We start from the raw sequence: 9,482 nt of genomic DNA, 5'->3' as shown, positions 1-9,482 counted from the left end.
ATTGAGCATGAACAATGATAGAATGATACCCCTGCACTGCTGCTGTAGTGTGAACGAAAAAAAAGACGTAATGAAACCACTGAATAGAAGTGTGAATTTCCTGCCTATGCAGTGTTGTCTATGAGCAAGTTTGCATTGTGAGATTTTCAATTTCCATCCAGTCAAATGTTGCTTCTTGTCTTGTCCAGCATACAATCAACACAACATGAAGTCTTATAATAAAACCATAGCGTTGTATTTTAACTAACCGTACTTTTGTAATCTTGTAAAATACTCTGTATTTATGTCTAATCTGCATTTCTGCAATTTCCTGCAATGCTTTATCTTTCTATACCCAGTAACTCATAACCTCCACATTATCCACATTTTTGTGAATTGCTTTAAATACCCTGCCTTGTTCTGTCTTTCTCTCTCTGTTTCAGATGGAGGAATGTTGCCGCCCTTCTCCAGTATCAGGTTGGGGCTAATTTTATCCAAACAGCTCAAATGTGAGGGGTCATAATGCTAGATAAATACAGTGGCCAGGCTGATTAGGAGGCGTCACGAGCTTGAGCCGGATCTTTTCCACTGTGCTTCTTTCTCTCGCTCTCTCTGAGAGTTTCTCCATTCCCTCAGCTGTTCTCTCAACTGGTAAGGTAAGAGTTTTCAAAGATCATGCTCATACTGAGCTAGAATCCTTTCGGTTAAATAAAAAATTCTAGCTTGACACATAGGCAATGGATGTGTTAATGCAGGAGTTATATCACTTGTTTATGCCACAAGTGCATCTAAGCAACACAAACTAGAGTAAACAATAGCATAGTATCACATATAATGCAGTCACCTCATAGGATGTTGCCTCTCTTAACCTAGCTATGATGTAAAACGTAGTCACTACTATGTTTCCTGCTACGTAGTCACTATTGTGTTCCCTGCTACGTAGTCACTATTATGTTCCCTGCTACGTAGTCACTATTGTGTTCCCTGCTACGTAGTCACTATTGTGTTCAATGCTATATGTGTAAAATAATGGTGACTGACAATATTTAATTTGTTAGTCTATAAAAGGCAAAAACTGATCACAGATCAGCAGTTTAATTTAGAGTAGTTTGGTAAATACAGGCCTAGTCCAAACTTGCCCATGATTAATGGAAAAAAATTATAATTATAAAACTTTTTATTTTATTTGGTCACACCATCTGATCACCTTGACCTGTGACATTTTTAAAAGCTTTAAACAGTATCATATTAATTTAACTGATCTGCTTGGACCTGTGGCATTATAAGCAAGGGCATTACAAGAGCAGCTGTCATGGACAGCATTTATATATAGCCTGACCTATTGAAGGGATATCGCCATGGAAAATGAGAGCAGATACGGGGGGTGTGCTATATATGTTTAAAGGTCAACAGTAAGGGTTTCTAACTAGCAAAGATAAGAAAGAAGGTGACTGCAAGCAGTCGGTCACACAGTGCCTCTTGTACTGCGTGTGAGGTGTGAGTTATATCAGTGTTCATGAATAAAAAGGTCATGGTTCTTCCAGTCAACTCTTGATTGTCTGAAGATTTACACTGTCCCTGTATAGCAAGTGATATAAATCAGTGAGATGAATAAAAAAAAAGGAAATAATGTCATGCTGCTAGTACTGTATGTAGGATTAGCTTATTTGTAGGCATGTTGTGATTTACAAAATGTGGTACAGTTGAAGTCATGGAAATGATGGTTGCTAGCATGATACAAGTTCCTCTATTTATTTTAGTCACACATTACTTACCTCTATTTACATCTCTGCTTTGGCTTCACTTCCCCTCTCCTTAAAGTAATGAGTAACATTTTGACAGGCTATTTTTCAAGATATTGCACAAATGTTGTATCTGTCTGTTGTAACTTTTCTTACTCGCTCTGACTCACAATTATAGTGACAATGCCTCACGCGTACCCATTCCTCGGCCCTGAGCAGAAGAAAGAGCTCAGCGACATTGCTCAAAGGATTGTCGCACCTGGAAAAGGAATCCTCGCTGCTGACGAATCTACAGGTTCGCTTGTACACACTGTCAAATATTAAACGCATGGTAATAAGAATAGACTGTATCAGTATGCAAGCCTTTGATACATACTAATTGTCTTAAGCCAAAGAAATGCAATTTATTTACTGTTCCTTTTCCATCAATGGTGCACGTCTTCCACAGGCAGCGTAGCCAAACGCTTCCAGAGCATCAATGCCGAGAACACTGAGGAGAATCGGAGGCTCTACCGTCAACTGCTCTTCACTGCCGATGACCGTGTCAAACCTTGCATTGGAGGAGTCATCTTCTTTCATGAGACCCTTTACCAGAAGACTGATGACGGCAAGCTCTTTCCTCAGCTCATCAAGGAGAGAGGCATGGTAGTCGGGATCAAGGTTGACAAAGGTGTTGTCCCTCTGGCTGGAACTAATGGAGAGACAACCACCCAGGGTAGGTTCTCAAATCTCCTTGTGTACAAAACTCATTGGGCTTTTTTGACTTTCATGACCTTTTTCTCTTCCATCGCCCCTCAGGTCTGGATGGCTTGTATGAGCGTTGTGCTCAGTACAAGAAGGACGGAGCCGACTTTGCCAAATGGCGTTGTGTACTGAAGATCACCCCCACCACCCCCTCCAGTCTGGCCATCAAAGAAAATGCTAATGTCCTAGCACGCTATGCTAGCATCTGCCAGATGGTGAGATTTACACATTCTCACAAAAAATGAAAGGAACACATTTTTTCCTGAGGTCTTATACTGCAACATCTCTCTCACCAGCATGGCATTGTGCCAATTGTGGAGCCCGAGATCTTACCTGATGGTGACCATGACCTGAAGAGGTGCCAGTATGTAACCGAGAAGGTTCTAGCAGCTGTTTACAAAGCCCTGTCTGAGCACCATGTTTACCTTGAGGGCACCCTGCTCAAGCCTAACATGGTGACAGCAGGCCACTCCTGCTCTCACAAGTACTCCCCCCAGGAGGTTGCCATGGCCACTGTCACCGCCCTGCGCCGCACTGTGCCCCCAGCTGTTCCTGGTTAGTCCTGCTCATACACACACTCTCAGGCCTCAAGTGCTGTCAGGCCACAAAAAAAGTCATCCATATTATCACCACACATTTAATCATTCAAAGGTGACTTAATTTAACAACTTGTGTCTGAAATTTCCATCAATATTTTTCAATGTATACCAGTTTGTAGATCAAGCCACAGCGGTTGCCAGATTTTCAATATGTAGAAGAGACAGGGTTTCCCAATAGTGTCTAGACCAAGACATTTAAACACAAACACATGCCTTTAAGCCTTAAAAAACAGGAATAGAGAATGCCGACTTAAGACAGAAAAGCGAAATGTAACATTAAAGCAGGAGAAAAAAACAAACAAACAAACAAACAAATAAATAAATAAATAAGCTGAAAATGATGAAACATGAATGAAAAAAAAATGTCCATGGACTAGGACTAAGACTAGGACCAAATCTATTTTATCAAACTTTTAAGAAATTTCTAAAATAAAATCAATGTTTTTGTTTATTTTTTGCTACTATATCAGATTAAGCTGCATATCACCATGACATTGCAATGACATAAAACTGAATACAACTACAACACTGGACTTAAGGCTGCTCCTTGCATCAGCCGATACTGAGTGGGCAAAATGAGATCAGAATACCACAGAACTGAGAACTTCCACCCCGCATTAGTAACTCTTGTGCAACAGCTAGTTAGTGGGAACTTTCATGCTTAAGTTTGAGGTCTGAATAGCAGTGTTCAAATGTGAACAGAAAAAACAATCACAATGCTTCAGGAGTGAGGGGATTTAGCAAGGGTTTCACACATGACTTCAACTGAGATATCAAACTTGTCACTTTGTTAAATCTTTCGCTAAATACAGTATATTTCCTTTCATTATTTGTTCAAGATGTTGCCTTATAAATTTGGGCTGTGGCACATTCCAAAATTGAAATATCTGAAAATGCCTGACAGATGACTCGTGGATAATATGTGGGTCAAGCCAGCCTTTCTACATAGTCATATTCAAAATATCTTGAATATCTTTCCTTATTTTATCCTTATAGGTATTACCTTCCTTTCTGGAGGGCAGAGTGAGGAGGAGGCCACAGTCAACCTGAATGCCATAAACACATGCCCCCTGCACAAGCCGTGGGCACTCACCTTCTCTTATGGCCGTGCCCTTCAGGCTTCAGCCCTCAAAGCTTGGGGAGGCAAGAAGGAGAATGGCAAGGCCTGCCAGGAAGAATACATCAAGAGAGCCTTGGTATGTACATCTCTACACTTGTGGTGTTTTTTTAGTTGCTATGTTGTGTAGATCTCTACACTTGTGGTGTTTTTTTTTTAGTTGCTAAGGTTTGTAGACTAAAATTGTCACCTGTTGTTTCACCAGGCCAACAGTGCAGCATGCATTGGTAAATATGAAACAAGTGGAGATAAAGGAGCAGCAGCAGGAGAGTCCCTGTTTGTGGCAAATCATGCTTATTAAAAAGGCTCAACTCTTTCAGCACACCAACCAACACTCCAGCACCACCTCCATTTCTGAAATAACTGGACTTCTGATGTTTCCGATGTCTCTCACTGAGCATCTTCAATTCTGTCCTATAATTACTCTCTAGTATAGTAATAGGGGATGAGTGGTATCTTGAGAGAGTGAGAGAAACCAAAAAACCTGTAGCCGGAAAATTCCGTTTTGTAGGTGTAAAATGACATTTTTTCATATGATGTTCTTGATGCATAAAAACCAAGAAATAAAGAACTTAGTCACCAACATGTGGTTTGTAGTCAAATCATTTGGTTTCACATTATGACAGGTGTTGTGAAGTGAAAGTGAATGTAAAAAATCTTCAATATACTCAAGGATAACAAAATATAACAAAATATAGGTTATAATTATCAATGACACAATGAGGGTCAGGGGTTTTCAGTGATGTACAGACCACCACCTTACATTAAAATGACTTTTTATACCTGATGAATTTGTAGATTGTAAAGAACAAACACACAGACACATGGCAAACCTTTTGCATTGTGTTAAAACATACAAAAAATGTCAAAATCACGTCCACTTTACGCTTTATGACAATCCAGAAACCATTCGTATCTATTAATTTTCTTTCTTCTACTCTAGAAAACTAACTGTACACATCATTCATCTTTGCTAATTTCCTCCAAGTTTTATGTTTCTTTATAATGTCACACATAAGATTGTATTCTGTTTTTTTTTAAGTCATAATAAGTAAATGGGAACCAAAAAGTGCAGGTAACAGCAATGCACAACCTCCAGAACCATGCTCTCAATGAGCATAACTAATTCTGTCCTGTTACTATATTGTGTAGAAACAGGAGATGAGTGGTGTCTTGAGACAGCTCTCTTGAGACAGAAACTCAAAATATTTGTAGGTGTGAAATACCTGCTTCCATCTGCCTGTCTATTCAAGACAAACTAAAAGTTGCAACGTCTTCTGCACACAAATCATTTACTGCACTACACTTTCTGTTCTTGAGTGATTTAATTAAATAAACACTGCAAGCTAACTACAAACACGCTTATCATCTCTGCTAGTTATAAGTTTAATTAATGATGTCAGACGTTTTTTTGGTCAGGGGCCATAACAGTGACAGCCTGGCACTGCTGGGGCTTGAACATCTGAACAACAACTCAAAACCTTAACCACCTTAGCCACCACTTCCCATGTATAGCAATAAAAAAGGCTTCTATTCTGTGATAAATATAACTACATCTCTTTTGCTATGGTTACGGGGATTTAGAATATAAGTACAGTCGGAGTAAATTCTAAATGTTAATTGCATAATCAGGAGTAATGTTCTTATCTTATGGTGTATAGACTCCATCTCCTTTGGAAACTGGAAATATTTAGCGTGATTGTTGTATGTCTGCTCTGTAAGATCATTTTCACATTCTGTAACCATTTGACTCATGTCTTCATTTACAGCCCTCCACTTCCTGTAGAGGGTGACAACTAGTGAAGCCACTGCTAAAAAAACAGCCAAAGTGTTGGTGAGTTTGGTCATGAGACTTTGAACTTTGTGATCTGAACCAATCGTAGATAATATTTTCATTGCATTATCCACTGTACAGTAACTCAAATGTAACTTAGTCCCAAACACTATCCAGAGACAACAATTATCTCTGCTAATTTGTTCTAATTTGTTAAAGACTTTCATAGGATTTGTCTGAAGAATTTAATGCTGAATTTAGTTGCTCTCTCACACCAAGAGTTTATTTAATACAGCATTGGGGCATTCTTCTCACTCTACTGACTGGGACACTGTTTTACCACTGTGAATGTCTCCATCCTGTGGACCTTAATCTGGCCATCTATTTTTAGTGAGATTGGTCAGTGGATTAGAGACATCCTAATAATTAGACAAAGTCTGTGATAATATCCAGCCATCCAGGCCCAAAAACTGTCTAACTTCCTTTTTGGTCTTGAGTGGACATTCATAAATACCCCTTATTCACCATCATTATTCAATTAGGGGGTCAAAATCATTGTATCAAGGTGGTGGTTACTAAATTAATCGCAGCATGAAACTCTCTGGCACAAATTCCACAAAGATAAAGTAACTGATGAATGAAGCCAAATGTTGTGTCCTCCTACCCATACCTTTCAATTATCAATGATGTTGAGTGATGCACCTAACTCAAACTAAAGAAATGACACAGCTGTAAGTCCCAAAAAATCATATCTGGGCACTTAGAGCACAAGAACACACTAAACCAGGGGCCACCAACACGTCGCTCACCAACTTCTGGGTAGCTTGCCTAAAGGATCATAGGAAATTGATAAAAACAAATGAACTCAAATTCACAGACACCCCACCTCTTCATATTCCCATCCGATCGCAACCAAAATCTGAGACGCCGGGTAGTACGTGGAAAAAAGATTAAATGAAGACATAGCACCATGGGTCCCAAGAATGTTGGCAAGGATGGTAGAGAAAAGAAAATTAAGCCATTTTCAGTGGAAATTATGAAAGAAATCATCGCTAAAATAGCAAGAACAAACAATCTTGTTAGCGAGTACGGATGGTCAGCATCAACGATAAGCACAATTTTCAAAGTAAAGGAAAAGATTGATTTTATTGTTTTTATATGCAAAAATATGATTATAGTGTTGGAATTGGTAACACTATAATCTGCATTTACATTATTTCCTATGGAAAAATTCACAATACAAATTTCCCAATACAAATTCGCATTGAGAACTCACCTCCAGAATGAAGGTCAGGCATTTGCTGCAACGTTTGCAGGTGGTGTGCGGCATGTTGTGAATGTCAATGGTGAATATGCCGGTCACCCAAGAAAGCCTCATTGCTCCCATTACCAATAGTCAAGATCCCCTTTGAAAGAATTTGAATAAATCGGCATGGAGAGCTTCAAAGCTTTGTGTCTGTGAACGTACGTGTTTATATACTGAAAAGCAAAACTTTAAAATATTGCACATTTTTGAACTTTCAAGTCTGCCTCCTAGTTCCTTTTTCCTGAAATTTTGGAGAAGTCCTACACTTTACACTTTTTAAGAGATTAAACTGTGCAGTTTTTAAAAACAGTAAACAATTCATGATGGGCGGTTATCTGGCTTCGTTGTCAAACATTTTATTTTAATATTTGTGAGAAATGAAAAGCAGAAGCTGATGAGAGGAACAACTGTTTATAGCTAACAGGAACTTGATTTGTGGACTTTCCAAGCAAAGATGGAATACAAGTATCATGAGTTAATGTTTAGAATTGACTATTCCATTGTTGATTAAACATTCCAGTTTTAATTATTTAACAGTACAACCCAGAATGCTTTATTTCTTAATTAGCATTAATTACTCAATTACTGACACCTCAATCAAAAAAGAATTTTCTTTCAATCTTCAAAGGACACTTGGTCAATTTATAGCACACTTGATTCCTTTTAAGTGAGGTCAGTCATTGGTCTTAAGTCAGTCTTAGGTCCAGTTTCCAATTAAAGAAAAAGAAACCTTTATTATTGACTCATATTACATCACAGCAAAGTACAACACTTTTCTTCAGATATCCCAGCTTTTGAAAGTTAGAGTCAGAATGCAGACTCAGTTATGATGCAATGCTGCAGAAGCAGAGAGGGTTAAGTGCTTTGTTCAAGGTCCCAGCAGTGGCAGCTTGGCTTGGCAGTGCTGGGGCTTGAACTTTGACCTTCTGATGAACTACCCAAAAAAAAGTAATACTAAAAACAGACTATGCCACCCTGGGAATTTTACCTAAGGAATTTTCCCATGAGTCTAAGAACAGGTTCCTAACAAAATGCAGAAAAAACTATCTGCAATGCCATAATCACCAAGCCACCTGCCATTATCCCTGGCGCACACTGCAAGCCAAAGCACTAGGCGAAGCTTTAGGTCACCACCACCAACAGAAGGAATGTGTCCTGCTTTTAAAAGTCACCACAAAGAAAGGAACAAAAGTAGAGATGAGCCCGATCTGATCCTATATTAGTATCTGGTCCGATATTGTTGTCATTCACTTATGGACGATCCAGTCCATATATCAATCGGCAGCTTGTGCTAAACCACAAACCCACCGTAACACGAGACACGTCACCAATCCATATTTCATCAACCATCTTACCATAAACCAGGCAACCTGGCAACAATAACTGATCAAAAAATGATGGCATATACTGATGACATCAATGTCACAGGTCAATGTCAATGACATACTCAGATATAGCTCCCAGGGTCTGCTGCCACATATATGTGGGGATTTGTCTCAGAGATTTCCCCTTGGAACAGTCATTGGATGAGATCCTGGGACATACATTTGATCTAGTCAGATTAACTGACGGGCAGGAAATTCAGTTCAAATTTTCACCAATATTTTTTCTTTATTAAGGATAAGAGTACAGGCACTCAGTCTAAGACAAGGGCAATACACTTGTTGCTACAAAAGAGCTGTAAGGAAATGCTGTTCCACGTGGGAACATTAAGTCTGGCTTCACACTGGACGATTTTATGCCAGATTTCAGGCTCGATTTGCTCCTCTATTGATCGTGGGCATAACCAACTGGATGTTGTGTACTTTTACAGATTTTACCCATACTCTGTTTCTGTTTCTTGCTGCAAAATTCCATGTAAGAAAGATTCCTCCTCGCACTTGTCCGCGTCTCTTTACCTCTGCAAAACAATAGGAGCTCCGGAGCACTGAGAGAACAAACCACACGAGTGAAATCAAATCTGGTTTATTCCAAACAGCTGCTCAAAGGATTGAGCTACAGAACAGAATATATACGCAATGAAAATACAGTAAGCTGTGGTGTATGAGATAAGGCGGAGGCCAAGTTTTGTCAACATAGATAGGGGTATGCTAGAATGCTGCTTCCTCAAAAGATTCAAATCAAGATTCGAATCAAGAACATTAAATCAGAAGAGGTGAAGATGACATGGGGGGGGGGCATTCCTTTTGACAGAGAAAGTGAAATGTAGAAAGAAAATGAA

General features: G+C 39.2%; 1 protein-coding gene across 2 annotated transcripts; it reads left to right on the top strand.

Annotated features, from left to right (window-relative positions):
• The first annotated feature begins 476 nt into the window (after positions 1-476).
• aldoab (aldolase a, fructose-bisphosphate, b) lies at positions 477-4,764 on the top strand. 2 transcript variants are annotated; one of them, XM_027163174.2, is made up of 7 exons: positions 477-630; positions 1,900-2,016; positions 2,170-2,436; positions 2,520-2,680; positions 2,762-3,020; positions 4,061-4,260; positions 4,387-4,764. In XM_027163174.2, the coding sequence occupies exons 2-7, from the start codon at positions 1,905-1,907 to the stop codon at positions 4,480-4,482; spliced, it is 1,095 nt and encodes a 364-aa protein (XP_027018975.1). In that variant the 5' UTR covers positions 477-630; positions 1,900-1,904; the 3' UTR covers positions 4,483-4,764. The 2 variants fall into 2 exon arrangements, with proteins under 2 accessions (XP_027018975.1, XP_027018973.1); XM_027163172.2 differs by having other exon boundaries at positions 478-635.
• The last annotated feature ends 4,718 nt before the right edge of the window (positions 4,765-9,482 follow it).

This window comes from Tachysurus fulvidraco, chromosome 8 (assembly GCF_022655615.1).
Source record: "Tachysurus fulvidraco isolate hzauxx_2018 chromosome 8, HZAU_PFXX_2.0, whole genome shotgun sequence".
Taxonomy (NCBI): Eukaryota; Metazoa; Chordata; class Actinopteri; order Siluriformes; family Bagridae; genus Tachysurus; species Tachysurus fulvidraco.
Note: the sequence above shows the minus strand (reverse complement) of the source record. Positions and strands in the feature narration are given on the sequence as shown.